The sequence below is a fragment of the Sander vitreus genome, chromosome 22, assembly GCF_031162955.1.
Source record: "Sander vitreus isolate 19-12246 chromosome 22, sanVit1, whole genome shotgun sequence".
Classification (NCBI taxonomy): domain Eukaryota; kingdom Metazoa; phylum Chordata; class Actinopteri; order Perciformes; family Percidae; genus Sander; species Sander vitreus.
In genome coordinates, this window is record NC_135876.1 from 21,697,644 (window position 1) to 21,714,799 (window position 17,156).

Below are 17,156 nucleotides of genomic sequence, written 5' to 3' on the forward strand. Positions count from 1 at the left end.
AAATATGTGCTAATTATGTAATACAGTCCAACCATACACGGCCAAATACAAGTTTTTACAAGGTAACACACTCTGTTTTACATCTAACAGAATTTTTTCAAATTCAAACTTAGATGCCTCAACATATGATTCAGCAAAAACATTATGTAACTTCTGCATTGTCTTTGATTGGAAATAATTGTAATGTTGTAATGTCACTGTAATGTCCCTGTATTTTGCTGATGCACCTGATCAAGGCTGGGAGATGTAAATTAACAAACATTGATCAGGATAGAAAATGTCCTCGTTCGGAGAATTTGAAACTTGAATATACTGTTGAAAAGTTGCATTGCTTGACAATGTACTTACAACCAATCAAATCAGAGAAACGACACAATTTCTAACCAGTCGTATGATTTTCTTAGAATATGCACAGCTGTTGGCTCAACTAAAGTCTTGTCATTGTTTGGTAGCAAAAACTGAAAAGTAAGACGGAGCGTTAGCTCAGGGAACGTTTTCGTGAAAGCATAAAAAAATCTTCTTGTGGATAAATAAAGCAAAATACTGTACATAGCGAGGATCTCAGAGAAACACAGCAGCTACAAACATTTCCAGAGGTACCTTTGAAAATGAGGAAATTGACAGAACAGATGAACATAACTGACCCAACATATAAGCACCCTGGCTGTAGAAATGTCACCTTTCAGGGTTGAGACTGACAAGACTGAAAAATGTTGTTCATTTTTTGTAAATGCATTCATTTAATTAGATTCCGAATGTACTATCAGTTGTCCCAGTTGGAGAACACGCAGCAGGTTAATGAAGGACCCAAATGAAATGAAACAAATAAAAACATTTACAACAACCTCAGGAGCAGGGCAGATTATAACACAAGTGGATGTTAAGATTAATGGATTCTTTAAGATCTGCATAAATAGTGACATAATTTGTATTGTGCTGTTGTGTTTAGTGATATCAACTGATGTTTTATATATCCTGATGAATTATTTGCCATATCGCCCAGCCCTACATTTAATTGATACATAATGTTCCCTTGCAAAGCTTGCAAAAATAACTGGACAACCAACTGCAATGATTCTGTTGCGACTACGTCCCTGAATTAGGACAATATACTTTCACTGTGACCCAACTTTAGAAACAATCAATCATCATATTGTCCAATGTTATGATGAGCATTTTAATCAGGAGAGACTTGATTTAGAGTGAATGAAAAAAGTTGTCTTAGACCCAGTCGGTACGTAGTCATATTTATGGGGGTAGTGATGCCATGGTTAGTGCAGGAATTTTCCTGCAGAGTGAGAGAGATTTGTGAATGAATGAGAGCGTAAAGAGGATCTTCCTGAATTGAATTTCCGCTGAGTTTCATTAAATTATGCACCCATTATTGACTGATTCGTGATTGAATGTCTGTTTGTTACATGATTCATTCCTATTTCAGCACTGCTAAGCTGCCATTGGACATCCATCAGACATCTCTGCTGGGAGATATAACATGACTTGACAGTCTGTATACCTGTAGAGTGCATTAGGATTCATGTGTAAAAAAAACTTAATGAATTAGTGTTACCTTACTGACCCTGAGGCTCAGTTCGGGTCAACCCGGTTGTATTTTCCAATCACTTAAAAATAAGTAAAACGACAGAGGTACACATTTATATTAAAAAAAAACAGTACTATTAGTATAAATGCACAACCATTAAGTTACCAGTTATTTAATGGCGAAGGTCCTCAGGCCCCATCTAATCAAAACCTGGACTAGCAAATAAATTAGGAAGCCGCTGTTGATTGCAGGCCTGACTCTTGATGAGAGCCGTATGTCCTTCCCGCGGTAAAGATCAAGCCTGTAATTAGATGAGGAGTCAAAGATCCTGTTGAATCAGGTAGTTAATCAGTTGCTAGATTGTACTAATATGAAACACAACGTCCAAGGCAAGAAATCAGAACATGTTTACACATCAAATGCAGTGTGGATGGGAACAATTACTTTGTTGACACGCTTTGGCCCGATGCTGCACTCTTTGAATTTTTAATGTAGTAAAAGACATTAAGAAATAGTAGATTCCAGTGTTGGCTTTAGTTTAAAAGTCAGTTCCTATACATTCCATTCCTACATCTATCTATAAATTGCAGGAACATCTGTCTGTCTGTGTGTGTGTGTGTGTGTGTGTGTGTGTGTGTGTGTGTGTGTGTGTGTGTGTGTGTGTGTGTTATGCACATATCTCTAGAACTGTTAGTCCGATGGACTTCAAACTTGACCGGTGTCTTGCTACGGGCGAGGGTAAGTGCAGTGCCAAGTTTGACGTTGTTTGGATTAGAAATGCAAAAGATATCGTTAAATATATATATATATATATATATAGGTAAAAGAAGCACACATTGGCTTTTGCCGCTCTAGCCGCTGGCCACTCCCCCTCTCACACTGCACAGCACGGCACCTCAGACCCACAAAAATGTGCAAAGTAGGACTACTTTGGACTGTCTTTGACTTTGAATAAACAAACGACAATTCCCGAATTTAAGGATGTTTCAGAATCCCACACATGCAAAGCACAACCAGCTACAGACAACAAGTGGCAGACAGAGCGTGATGCCACGCTTTTCTGTGTATAGTTTTTCGCTAAGAGGAAACTCAACAAAAAGCCAACACGAAATATCAAACAAAAACCAGACACTATAGTATTAAGTTGCTGTGAGCTGTAGCCTTCATTCACCACTTCTAACCAGAGGCAGAATATAAAGTAATCTCTGAGATTATTCCTTCACAGCGCTGTGCAATGCGAGAAAATCTCAGAGCTGAACCGGGCAGACACAGCACTTTTCATTAGACTCACCCCGGGTTAATTAAGTCTACTGCTAACTAATAACATTACAAACAAAATACCCCCGCGAATCAAATCCCCTACTTCACCCTTAACTGTCAAGCCACTAAACCAGTATGGAAATTAAAACCTCTGCTGAAATGTTAAATTCGTTAACAATCCGACACGAGACAACACCGTCTCTCTCTCTCTCTCTCTCTCTCTCTCTCTCTCTCTGCGCACACACACACACACACACACACACACACACACACACACACACACTGACACACACACAGTCCGGTTCTGGTGGTTGATTAACGCAGATATGTGCTGATTAGCTCTCATAACGGGCCGGGTGGGTAGCGCACTGCCATGAGTACATTCTGAATCTGCAACGTTCTCTGTCAGATAAATCAGTAAGTTAGTAGTAGTAGTAGTAGAGAGTTGCATATGGAGTGGTTTGGGGTCCTTCTCTAAGTAATTTTGGGGTACAATTTGGTTTTGATGAATTCTACAAGCAGCAATACCACAGGCCAAGCAAACAGGCACATCTTCAACGGGCACTGCACTATTTAAATGCAGAGAACCACACTCGATACTTAAGGACAGACCATGTCCATAACTACTACTAGGATATATCCACTTCTGTTCAGCAGCACTCCAACAACTTTTGCTCATAAATATAATTTTGCCTTCAGTCAGAGTGTTAATCTAACCATTGACTTCCTTTGCAGCAGCTAATAAATCATGCCTTGCAATGTGCGGACCATTGGTGCACATGGCGTTGACTGCCTTCCAAAATCTATGGGTTATAAAAAAGTTAACAGGTTGTGTGTTATTACACAAACATCACAGCCAAAGGTACAGCAGTGTCAGGCCAGCTGGGAGTAAATAATGTGTATGAGGATACTCAACATTCAAATCAGAAAAGAGCTATAAGGATTAATGCATGAATATGAGTATTTCCAGGTGTTCTCAGTGTGGTGGTCTCTGATTTTAAAATCACTCTTATCTTCCACAATACCATGCCATGGTCCACTGTGTACTCATTACAGATGTGTCCTACATACTGTATGAGCAACACATATTCCAAACTTTTCAATTATCAATATGTTTCTAAAATGTTCTAGACTACAGTGGGGATCAGAGGATCCAGAACTCTTCAGATATCATCCGAAAAAAAACCCATCTTTTATAGAATAGTTAGGTTTGGACCTTCAATGGTATGGACATACTATTGAGTATTCTGCAAAAAAAGCTATACACAGAAAACTAAAATTGTATATCTGAGGTTTGATTTACCACTAAAGATTTTACTGTTCAGCTGTCACAATTCAGCAATATTTACCTCATTTGGATGAGGCTTTATGTTCTGAACCTTTCACGTTATGTTCAATTGCACTGAAGTTTTTACCAATGTGATCTAATGCTTCATACTTTTCATTTGCAAGTATTTCATTTGCACAGGAGTATACAAAAATAGGCTTTACCGTGTGGTTATTTCAAACAGACTATTTATTGTATTACCAGAAAACATGCTATATTGTGATATATATCGTTATCGAGATATGAAATGACCTATATCGGGATAGAAGATTTTGGCCGCAACTTTCTCATGTTTACTGACCATCTGCGACTGCTTGATGATACCAAAGAGAGGAGAGGCAAAAGAAGAAAAAAAGGCAGTTGGAGCAGTTTCTCTGGACAGAGACCTCCCTCACTGCTGTTTAGGGGACAGTTTGTATTTCCCATTTTTGGTCAAACCTAATTGTACAAAACTGGGCTTGGGGCAAATTTTGGTGACATCATTTCAAACGCAGGGCTCCACTTCTCTGCAGAGCGCCCTGCTACTGCATTTCGACTCCAGCGTCGGGATATTTTATTCATACATCATTAATTTTGATCACACAGAAAATTTCATGGCAACTGGCCTTGATGTAATTAGTGTCAATTTTGTTACACCGCAGAGCAAGCTTGATATGAGCTTTACATCAACAGCTGTGGTGGCAATCTCGAATTGGGTTGGAAGGAAAATGGCATTAATGTCCAGTCCATGCAATATATAATGAATGGAAATGTATGGAAATCTCTTATACACGCTGATTGGTACAGTGCAGCGAGACATCATGAGTAAGATGAAATTCTGACCCCTGCAACCTTGTTGTTTGTTTTTGTCGTCTCCCTGCAAGGACTTAGAGGAATCCTTTTCCTCCACAGGGCATCAAAACAAGGGATTGTGTTTAGCTCTCTGTCTCTATGGGTGACTTTATTAAAGCCTAGTGGAACAGATGACTGGCATGTGGCTGACGGCTGGCAGCTGGCAATGCATTTCTGAGGAGTTTAAAGGGATCATCAGATATTGGAGCTCTAAAGTCGCTGGAGAAAAAAACACTCCAATCTCAAGGAAAACCTCGCTTATAATTTCATCATATGCCCAGAGGAGCAACCTGAGAGAAAAAGTCTCTTCACTTTCTTTTGTCAAAAAGCTACGTGCTTTCACTGGTTGGGCTCTGTATACTCATTGTCGAGAACAGCCTTAAACTGTTTGTGTTCACAAGCTTAGTGGTGCTCAGAGTCTACTTTTGGCCCTGTCGTACCATTTATCAGGTGTCTATGTCAGCTAAGGGGAGAAGACATTTGAGGAGGAAAGCAATTCTCTAAACAGTAAATAGTTGTGTTTTACTTGTATAGTAATGCTAGATAAAATAATAACATAAAATGTTAATGGGTCACAAATGTAATCAAACTAGAGCTGTAACCTATAATTATAGTTATTTAGTCAGTAATTTTGTCTGTCAGAGTTAATTCAAAATTAAGTCACAAATTATGACTTCCTAGAGCACAGAGTGGAGATTGCAATGATGAATAAAAAGAAAAGCTGTGAGCAGCACCTGTATGACCTACACAATTATCAGAATGCTAAGCAATTAATGTTGTCTCTGATTTACAAATTGATCATCAACTAATCTTTTCACCTCATAAAGAATCAGCCCACTTAAAGGTCCCATGGCATAAACATTTTTACTTTATGAGTTTTTTTAACATTGATATGAGTTTCCATAGCCTGCCTATGGTCCCCCAGTGGCTAGAAATGGCGATAGGTGTAAACCAAGCTCTGGGTATCCTGCTCTGCCTTTTGAGAAAATAAAAGATCAGATGGCCCGATCTGCAATCTTCCCTATAGGTCGTCATAAGGGGAAAGGTTACCTCCCCTTTCTCTGCTTTGCCCGCCCAGAGAATTTGGCCCGCCCATGAGAGAGAGAGAGACATCATGGCTTGCAAACGAGCGAAGCCTTGCCCCCCTCTCTCCTCCTCAATAGCATTTAAAGCTGCAGACAAAGAAATGGCACGTCCTAAGCAAAGCTCATTGTGGGACTGGCTCTAGTGGCTGTAATTCTGCACCAAGGCTGAATTTCGGGAAAGAGACTTCAGATACAGTATTAGGGGACCACTAAGGTCTATATAAAAGAGACTTCAGATACAGTATTAGGGGACCACTAAGGTCTATATAAAAGAGACTTCAGATACAGTATTAGGGGACCACTAAGGTCTATATAAAAGATACTTCACATACAGTATTAGGGGACCACTAAGGTCTATATAAAAGAGACTTCAGATACAGTATTAGGGGACCACTAAGGCCTATATAAAAGAGACTTCAGATACAGTATTAGGGGACCACTAAGGTCTATATAAAAGAGACTTCAGATACAGTATTAGGGGACCACTAAGGTCTATATAAAAGAGACGTCAGATACAGTATTAGGGGACCACTAAGGCCTATATAAAAGAGACTTCAGATACAGTATTAGGGGACCACTAAGGTCTATATAAAAGAGACTTCAGATACAGTATTAGGGGACCACTAAGGCCTATATAAAAGAGACTTCAGATACAGTATTAGGGGACCACTAAGGTCTATATAAAAGAGACGTCAGATACAGTATTAGGGGACCACTAAGGCCTATATAAAAGAGACTTCAGATACAGTATTAGGGGGACCACTAAGGTCTATATAAAAGAGACTTCAGATACAGTATTAGGGGACCACTAAGGCCTATATAAAAGAGACTTCAGATACAGTATTAGGGGACCACTAAGGCCTATATAAAAGAGACTTCAGATACAGTATTAGGGGACCACTAAGGTCTATATAAAAGAGACTTCAGATACAGTATTAGGGGACCACTAAGGCCTATATAAAAGAGACTTCAGATACAGTATTAGGGGACCACTAAGGCCTATATAAAAGCATCCAAAAAGCAGCATGTCATAGGACCTTTAAAATCACTATTACTGTGATATAATTTTTACTCTTTTAATTGACTCAATAACAACACAGGCCTATGAATCAATAACCACATTTACATATATTACATCTATCTATCTATTGCATGAGTTAATTTCTTTTTTAAATCTTCATTGAAAGTCATGAGACATTGTTTATGAAATAATAAGTAGATTATAAGGCTGGATCTAGTACCAATTCGTTGTATTTAATGTGATATGTAGATTTTTAAATACGTCAGTGCATGACTTTTTTTTGCTGGTTTAACTAAAATTACAATATTCATTGAAAAAACGATCAGAGTACGGGCTTATCTGCTAATGTAAGCTACCGACCGTTACCTTGAAACCATCCAGCAAATAGACGGTACCATAGGGTGATACACACAGTTTAACAACAAAACAAAACGCTGAGTGAACATTACTAGCTACATTTTTCATGTTGGTTTTGAGCGGTATGCACCCCCACTAACCTGGAAAAAGGTTTTAAATCAGTAACGTTACTACAGCGTGTCGGAGGAATACACACAGACTCCTGCAGCGGCGAGTCAGAGGCAGAGGGGCCGTCACAGCAGCGTGGCTAACGTTAGCTTCTTGTCTCATCTGGGGTCTGATTAAATTGGGGTCCGGGACAGTAAATTCATCACAATGCTATTTTCCAATAAACTGTAGCTGTCATATTTCACGGGCGTGAGTGCGGATTTCATGTCGCGGCTTTCGTCGCTGTTTATCACTTATTGAGTGAAGTAGTACTCGCCCTGTTGTTTATTTGGTTGCCATAACTTTGCGAGTGATGACGCCCTGTCACTGTTCCAGATGCTCTGCTCACCCTAGGGGGAGAGAGAGCGGATGACAGTTGCTTGAGTTCAGTAGAGCAGACGGCTCTACGAGTTTATGACTTTTCATAAACAGCTGATGGAGCGGTGGTGCGTGGTGTACATAGCAGAAACCCTGTTGTGCGTCTGCCCTATTTCTGACAGCGTGACGCTGGAAATTTTACCGTGGCGGACCGCCACTATGCTATCAACATAGAGGAAACACTGGAACCTGTTCACCCATAGCAGATAAAGGAAGATTCAAATGCTTCATTTCTGGGCCAATAGACCAGCATGCACAATCACAGGATTCAGTCTCGGTTTAGACCTAGCCACAATTCCACATGTTCCTTTTCTGCCTGCACCATAGAGGTATTCTTCTTGTTCTTGTTCCCCACAGTCCATAATGAGTGGACATGACAGCAGTAAAGCCACATCATTTTATACAAGCTGAGAGCGAACAAGGGTAGCTAGACACATACATTATGTGGATCTCTACACTGAATAGGACCAAGCCAAGACAAATGGCATTCAGCGATAATGCAATCCAACCAGGCACATACATTACTAGGATCTCTACAATCAAAAAGGACAAAGCTGGTACAGAAGAGAGAAGAAGTAGAGGAGAAAAATACATGGAAGATCAAGCTGTGTAGCAATTCGTAATGTATCAGGATGGCACTTAATAGACCGTATCCTCTGCTGATGCTTAAGTAGTTTTCTTGAATCTACCTGAAATGGGACATGAGTTATGTCTGTTTGAAAAGCAGCCACTTCTAAGCATTTTGGCTGATTAATGCAGCATCATGTGGCCAGTCAGCTCTATATTTGTTCAGCAGAATAATTGGCTGGAATGGAATGAGTACGAAATAAAACTGGATGTGATAATTATATGAAATCCACGATTAAATAGCAGGCACAAAGCATACAATATGTCAAAATGGTGGCTACATTTCAGCTGATTGATCCCATGCTCATTTATAATCGATTTCCCAGCGAGTTAGACTTTCAGTGAGACATCACCTTTATGACATAGCTAAAAGGGCCTACGGGCTGCACCAGGGCACCGCACATTTGTACAGACGCACCAAATGGCTGCGCATGCATCACTGCAAGCTCAACATCTTTGTTTATCTGTGTGTTCTTTGTTGTGATTTCACAACTCATGTAATCAGACTGGACAAACAGTAGCAACATTAACTTCATGTTGTTTCCAGAAAGATTCATTAAAACTGCATCGCTTTGATATTGAAAGCAGGCCCTTGCTGATGCGGAAATGGGAGTTGAAGGTTGGAGTCAGGATGTGGAGCATTTATTCCATCAACAATGTGCATGGTGAGGGGAGCAGGGAGGGGGCGGGGGGGATGAAGAGAAGGAGAAATGAGCAGGCTGTGTGCCCTAGCTTATGATCAGTGCTTTGGCTTCATATTGCAATTAATGGATGGGGGGGTGGGTTCGTTTTTGATTAAATCTCGGCTCTTATGCTTCACTCAAGAGGACTTAATCACTTTGTATGTGGGTGTGCTTGATTGTCTGATTATCACCACATTTTGACCATGCTCCCTCCCAATCAACTCCTCCGAGCGCCCCCTTCTCTTCGATTGATTTGCAACAGTCACAGTAAACCCTGATGATGGAGCACTCGCCTAATAACCATACATCAAGAGACAGTGATGAGGGGCGTGCTAAAGACGTGCCTCAGATGCACATCACGGAGATCCGCCCTAATAGTTGTCCTCTGTTTTGACATCTGCGGGGAGAAACAGAATGAATCGTTGTCTTCCCAGCAGGATGGTTGACTTCTTGATGTACAATAATGAGATTATTAGACTCCCGGAAGCAATTCTGACACTCATTTAATGGCTCTGCTTCTAAAAATTGATATCAGAATGAGACAGAAATGAATCCGTCAGCAGATGAGCTTTAAAAAGCATGAGGTTTTTGCCTGGTGCTCTGGCAGTGAGGGAGGGCACATGGCTTTAGTCTCAAGTGTCTTAATGGTGCTAATATGTTTGAACGTTTCAGCCAGAGGACAGGGGAAAGCACTTAGAATATTATACATGGCTGCACAGACATATGCTTGTGTTACTTTCTGCAATTGTTGAATCAATGGAATGAACTGTCATTCACAGGGTTAGCTAAATTTCTTTCATGTTGGGTGAAAGTGTCACCGTATCAAGGACACAACACTGCAGGTGTATTTCTATGCCCGACCAGATAAATATTAGCCATTCCAAACAAAGACTGTTGATCCAAATTGCCTTAAACACAGCTGAGGAAAATCAATGGCTATCTCTAAGCCACACATGCACACACAACTCTTACTGAATGTACATGTTGGTACATTTGTACATTGTATTATTTAAAAAAAAAAAAAACAGTAATAAAAGGGTACTCAATAATGAAAAAGCTTTAGTTGTAGCACTACCACACACACAAACATTGAGGCACTTCCGCACCCACATATGCATCCCATAAAAGTGTCTCTGTGGTTGATAAATAACATTTCAGCGATTTTCAGGATGTTTCTCTTTCCAACAATGCAGAGTAATAATGTGACATTGGCTGTGAAATTTTCCTTGTTATTTCATGTAACACCTCACTGCTTTAACACTGAAAACATTACAATCTGCACGCACTTGTTTCCTGCGTTGCAAAAAGTGGGTGAAAACCAATTTTGTGTAAAGACTCATTTTTTTTCTTCTTCCCACTGTCGAGCCATTACTACACACACAACAAGACAGTTGCCTGATTCTGTCACAGCACAATATATTTTTAGATGTATGAATAAAACATTTAGGCATCTTTCTTAGAGGTTGCTCAAATTAAGACAAGATAAGACAAGGGGTATCCCTCCTAGTCTGGGCTGAAGCACCTATTCTGTCAAACCTCACATTATTTATTGTATGTTTATTGTATATGTGGGCCAGACACCCAATGATGGTTCCACTCAAGGATTTCTAACCAAGGATCTATTTCTTTTCATCCAACAGCTGCGCTACATCCTCCAACTAAGTTACAGCAGACAGTTCACTGCAGTTCATATTAGGGGTGTGAATCTTCACTGGTCTCCATTCAAATCGATTCAATATCATATCATCATATTCAATGCGTCACCTCCTCAATATTATTATATATTGCTACACAACACATGGTTTTCATCAACAAATTCAAGATATATATGAACTCCCCTTTTTATTGTATCTGCTCTCAAAAAAGACATGAATGTTCCTGAATGTAACGGAGTCTTAACACGGACAAAAGGCAAAAACGCAAAAAGCAGCAATCGGAAAATCAACAAGTAACATCGTCACGCAATAATCAGTTATGGTCTGTCACTGCATCGATGCAATGAAATAATTCATTTCAACACCCCTAGTTCATATTCATTCAGGGTTTTGGGATTTGCGTCGTCTTCTAAAAATTACCATCCAGTCTGTAACCTGCCCGACTACTTCAAAGCACCACACTGAGCTGATTGACATGAAGCCATTCAAACCTCCCAATGGGAGAGTGGGTTGTCTCCCGTCTCGTATCTGGACAAGCCCTGTCCCCTACCAAACATTTGTGTCTCACTCATGCACAAAGCTGTCATTTCCCAAAAGTATCAGCCCCCCAGAAAGGTGTCATTGGGGATTATGGGATACCTCAGGGGGATTAAAAATGTTCTTGACAGACGCTTCACTTATTCCCAGAAGTCACTCTACGCTATCCTCTATGTGAGAGTAGTAAAAAGTACACACAACATTACCAACTGCCAAGGCCAGGTCTTACATTATGGTATGCTTGTATTAATGTTTGACCTTGCAAATGTTTTTTAGCACACATCTGCTTTTTTCATGTTGACCACGCAATAATTAATACACCATGTCTGTGTGCAATATTCCATGGCATCTTATCATGAAACGTCTCTTTCAAAACTTTACATTTTTTGATGAAAGTAATTATCGACAAAGACTGTGTTGGCAAGTCCCTGTAGTGGAACTGCTCATTTGCTGCTCGGTAATGTCCAGTTTATAATCAAGCAAAGGGAGGACGAAAAAAACACAATACAGCGCGGTATGTGTCGACTGCATTAATCCTCGTCCTCCTCCTCCTCCTCCTCCTCCCCTGTCTTCGTCTAATTAAGGGTCAGTCTGTCTCTTGGTCACATTAGGACACAGCACACCGGTCCCAACCCACATAATTAAATGTGTTTTTGTGCTAACCATCTGGAGACCTCATCTCTTTAAACATGCATGTCAAATTGAATAATAATGTTTGTGTCTTCTCAGTGCTTTATTATCATCCAGGATTAGCTGTTTATGTTTATTTTGCGTTCATCAGCGGCAACCGCCACACACGCATGCACGCACGCACACGCACACACAGACAGACAACAATAACACCCTTGAGGTAGGAGTACTGTAGAACTACATCAGCCAACCAACCAGCAAACCAAACAATCAAGAAGTTCCCAGCAGTGGACAAATTTAACGTCTAAAATGATTAACCATGTTTTTGTGCAGTTTGTGCATCGACAAACTGACGCTTTGAATATGCTGCAAAATATCTTTGTTATTGTCTAATACGTACATGCTGAGGGGTTGTTTTTTTTTGGCACTGTGGGATTTTATGGTTCATTCATGCGTCAAATAATATTAGGAAAAACATGTTTCACCAATAAATAACCTTTCTTCTGCTTTGAGCTTCGCAAGGACATGTGTGATTAAAACACCCAGGTTTATTCAATGAACAGACATTTGAGGCAGAAAGTTATATTTACTGTTGTTGTTTTTTTCCCCTTTCAAAAGTTTTTTTCCAAGCATGTCATCCCTATTTTCTTTAATTTTGCCTTCAAATGGTATACCACTGTTGAAATACAGACATATGTGCAGTCAGAGGAGCGTTGTGACTTTCTCATTCTCTTTCTCTAGGAGTGCAGTTGAGGGGATTAGTTTGTGCCTGAGTGCCTAGAATAATGATCACTGCAGCGGAGAAACACATTTTAACATTTCAGAAGATAAGGACAGGCAATCTGCAAGCAGAGGACTTAACCAGCTCCCTGTGGCTTATGGTGGAGCTAACAGAAAAATCACCACCAACAACAGGGATACATCGTACCCTACGCCCAGGCATAGAAAAAAATACCCACCAATATCTTTTCCACTGTAAGGGACATCCGTCACTTTGAAATTACCTTCATAAAATGTTCCAACTATGAGGCACCCTGGCTTACTATAACCCCATTGCACTACTGTACTCATTTCCCACCAAGAGATCAAATTTGGGTTCATTTCCCACAGAGACACCCAATCTGATATTTCAGTTCAAAGATAGCTTATTGTAGAGGGCTATTCTCACTTTCAAACATAATCCACTCTTGCAAAGCTGGCTTCCCCGAGTGGCAGACATGCGGAGAGGCACTCCTTGATTACAAAGAATAATATATTCTTTAGATATTATCATGACAGGTATTCGGTCCGACATTGTAAAGACAGAAGAAACACACACCTTCAACAAATGAGCCCTGAATTTCCACATCAGAAAAAAAGAGCGTGTACAATGCCGACGTGGCGATCTACCTCAATAGAACAGCTTGCTCCTGCTGTAACCCATTTCTCAATAAACACGCGGGGAGAGAAAAATGCCAAGTAAGCTGTTCAAAAGCAAGTTCCCTGGGATAAAAAGATGTCTTTGTTTTGTACAGTTCAATAAAACGTCCTACCTTTCCCACATACTGTGCATCTGGTCCCAAGTGTTCTTCTAAAACAAAGAACTGGTTCCAGATCCAGCCACGCTTGGGCCTGTGGTGCACCTCCGTCTCCCCGTTGGCCAGTTTGGTCTGGTTCTTGGAGGGCACTTTGGCAGGGACGTGGTGGCTCGCCCCGTAGCACCTCTGGATGAAACAGAGGCAGACCAGAAAGGGACAGAGACAGGAGGTGGTTGATATCCTCATGGTGGCGCGTGCTTTTGTAAAAGTTATCCCTGTGTTCCAAGGTGGTAAGGTCCTCCCACCACCGCCGCCGCCACAACTTGCCACCGCTCCAGGCCTGTGCAATAGTCAAGGCAAAAGAGAAATCTATATCCAAACTAAGGAAATAGCGGTCGCGGTAGATCCTCTAAGGTTCATGGCCCAAAGCGAAAGGTTTAATGGAGAAAAAAAAAAACAAGCAAGATACATTTACATTATGGAATTTTCCAGGCTGTGAGATGCTGTGCAAACGGACGTGAACTTCTGGGTAGTTCTACCAAGTGCAGAGGTTAATCCTGAAAGCCATTCTGGATTTCCTGGGAGAGAGAGGAGGGGAAAGAGAAACACAGAGTTAGAGATGAATTTGATGGATATTAGACGCTAAATGTCCACTAATACTGTCAGCATGTTCGTTTGTTGAGAAGAAGGTAAAAAAAAGTCACTCCAACTTCAGATAAAAAAGTCTACAACTTCTTTCCTTCTGTTCAAGATTTATTTCCAAGCAATAAGGCAGAAAAAGGGTACAGGAATACACAGCTGTGGGCAACAGTTTACTTCGCTCTTAAAGCTCTGCAAACTGAGGCCCGAATCCTTTGTCTAAACAGTTTAAATACTATTCTACTCGGGCGCGTTCTTCTCTCATTGGTTCCGGCAGGTGTCAGGTCTGTTTTGTGCGTCAAATGGCTTTTCCAGACGTCTCCTGAGGGGAGGGATTCTCCTTGAAACATGATATGCCTAGTTTTTAATTGTTGTATTAAATGTGGCAAAACTGGTTAAAGGGGTGATTGAATGCAAAACCAAGTTTACCTTGTCATAGTTGAATTACGACAGTTCGGTGGGTAAAATAGGCATACATAGAACCTCAAAGTCCCATTGACATCCCTTTCCTATCAAATCTCACAATTTGAAACTGCTGCTGAAAACGGGCTAATCTCAACAAAGCTCATAGTTGACGTCAACTCTGTGGCTCTACTTTATTTGGCTCTAGTCTCTACCTTTGTCACGCCCCAACATTCACATACACCAATGACCTGCGATCAGCTAGTCTTCTTAATCTAGGTCGCGCAGATCTCAGAAATGTTATACATTGTTTGCCTGCTATTTCATTACTACATTCACTTCTGATACTTTTTTATGCGAGAAGTCAACTATGTAGAGCTCAAATATGGGCCGTTTTATGAAAATGTATGGCTAATTGCAAATTTGGTATGACTGTGTTGGACTTGAGAAGCTCCACAATCTGCCGTGACATGCTGGGTTTCCCGGCCGGCCTCTCCACCTTCACAGACCCGCTATATGAGCTGGAGCTCTGTCAGGATCTCACACACGAGCTGCGCCGTGTACTTTAGAAAGAAGAAAGTTTGGAAGTTTTTCAAGGATATTGAAAATGAACCACGGCCATAAATGCAGTGTTCCAGGCTGTACAACAGAATACTGGCTCGGAGAAAAGTGTTTAAAATGAGTAGATATCGGACAATGGAGCGGGAGAAAAACAGCGGCGCAGACGACGTGCCTGCAGGGCTTCACTCTCCGCTAAATGTCCCCGCGCTGAGACTCTGGAAGTGGAGTTTTTTTGTCCCAAGGGTAACGTTACAACAACACTAGTTGTAATGAAAGTGTCAAAACTTTGCATTGGTGTGTGTGTGTGTGTGTGTGTGTGTGTGTGCGTGACACACTGGAGGATGAAACTGTAACTAAACTGTGTATCTGGTGCGTTGTACAGTAACATTAGTTGATGAGTTTATGCGTTGGAGCAGAAATGAAGTTTAAAGCCAGCTGGAGATATTTTAGCCGCACTGCAGCCGCTGCTCGCGCCCGGGACATGTCTGTCTGTACATTCGGTAACAGACAGTGTGTGTGTGTGTGTGTGTGTGTGTGTGTGTGTGTGTGTGTGTGTGTGTGTGTGTGTGTGTGTGTGTGTGTGTGTGTGTGCTGTGTGCCGGGCAGCGCTGTGTATATGTGTGCGTGCTGCGGGCGGCTCTGTGTCTGTGTGTGTGCAACCAATCAGCTTGCAGCACATCTAATTATTCATGAGCATACCATATTTGGAAGAAAAGCTGTCGTTCCAAGTAGAGACATTCCACAGGGATGCATAAGGACCCATATAATTAAACCTGGGACAATTTCAGCCCAACCAATGTTACATACCCTATTAGGAGACCTTAAGGAACAGTGTGAAATACCCTATATAATCATTCTATCACCCCTTTAAAAGTTCAAACTAAAAGCAAAGATATGATGTATGTTCCTTTAATATTTGACTGGCATGTTTATCATCTGTCAAGGAGCTTCCCTGATCCCCGCGCCTCTCCCACACCTCTCGTCGCACATCCTCTTTCTGGACAAAGTTCAATAGTTCAGATGGCGTCATCTCTTGTAACTTTCCTCTCTGAAAATTCTCATTGGATGATCTCCCTCTGTGCTGTGTTAACCCTTTATCTGTACTATGAGTACACTGAAGTCAAATTGAAACATTCCATTACATAGAAAGAAAGTTATTAAAACTGATTGATCATATAATCCAGGAAGTCATTATTACTAATTGTTTATATTTATGGTATAGAAAGTCATTATTAGTGATTGCATTTACTCAGGGCCTTGAAGTGACTTGTTTTGTTGAACTTAGACACATGTTAACTTTTATTATTTCTTCACTTTACCCTCCCTGACTGAAAAAGTACAAACAGGCAACAAGAATGTAGTGTAGTATTCCAGCCATTATGCAGACAATACTAAGTTTAGACTTGAGGAGTCATAGTGCTATTAAAAGGATGTCTGCGTGGTGACTTATATGGCTCTGTGAGGTCATGCGTCAGAGCAGGCTGGGTGCCTCAGCGCGGTGAATAATGTGCATGGCAGGAAGAAATACATTTACTGTACTATGATAAGAACAGACATCAAACCACTCAGACGTAAGGAAGAGGGTGATTTTTAAAAGGCAGTGGAATGGAATGGAAAAAAAAAGAAGAAACCATTTTTCTAAATCAGAACTGTATATTGAAGACGACATTAAAGTAGTTAAAAAACAACTGTAAGCTTTGTTGAATTTCTATGTTACTGAGCATTCAAGTGTAGCTCTGCTCGTCTTTTGCAAGAATGTGGTTTAGACCTGTGTGTGCAACTCTGTGGTCTTTAAAGAGGCGGTATTATGGAGAGGTGTCTAGTCTTGGGATGGAGTTTAAAGTTAGATGTATTATTTATGTGCTGCTGAAGCATGAAATCAATCCTCACTGCTGACTCTTTTTTTTGGATGAGAGGAGATTGCATCATTTGACCTTTCTGAGATGCCCTTCGGTGTGA

General features: G+C 40.8%; 1 protein-coding gene across 1 annotated transcript in view; it reads right to left on the reverse strand.

The window, feature by feature from the left end:
• Nucleotides 1-13,841, reverse strand: part of LOC144537044 (cadherin-18) — a 72,905-nt gene extending 59,064 nt beyond the window's left edge. The window contains exon 1 of the mRNA XM_078280459.1: nt 13,611-13,841. Coding sequence (XP_078136585.1) covers nt 13,611-13,841 — 231 coding nt within the window. The remainder of the gene's footprint in view (nt 1-13,610) is intronic.
• Nucleotides 13,842-17,156: the final 3,315 nt, after the last annotated feature.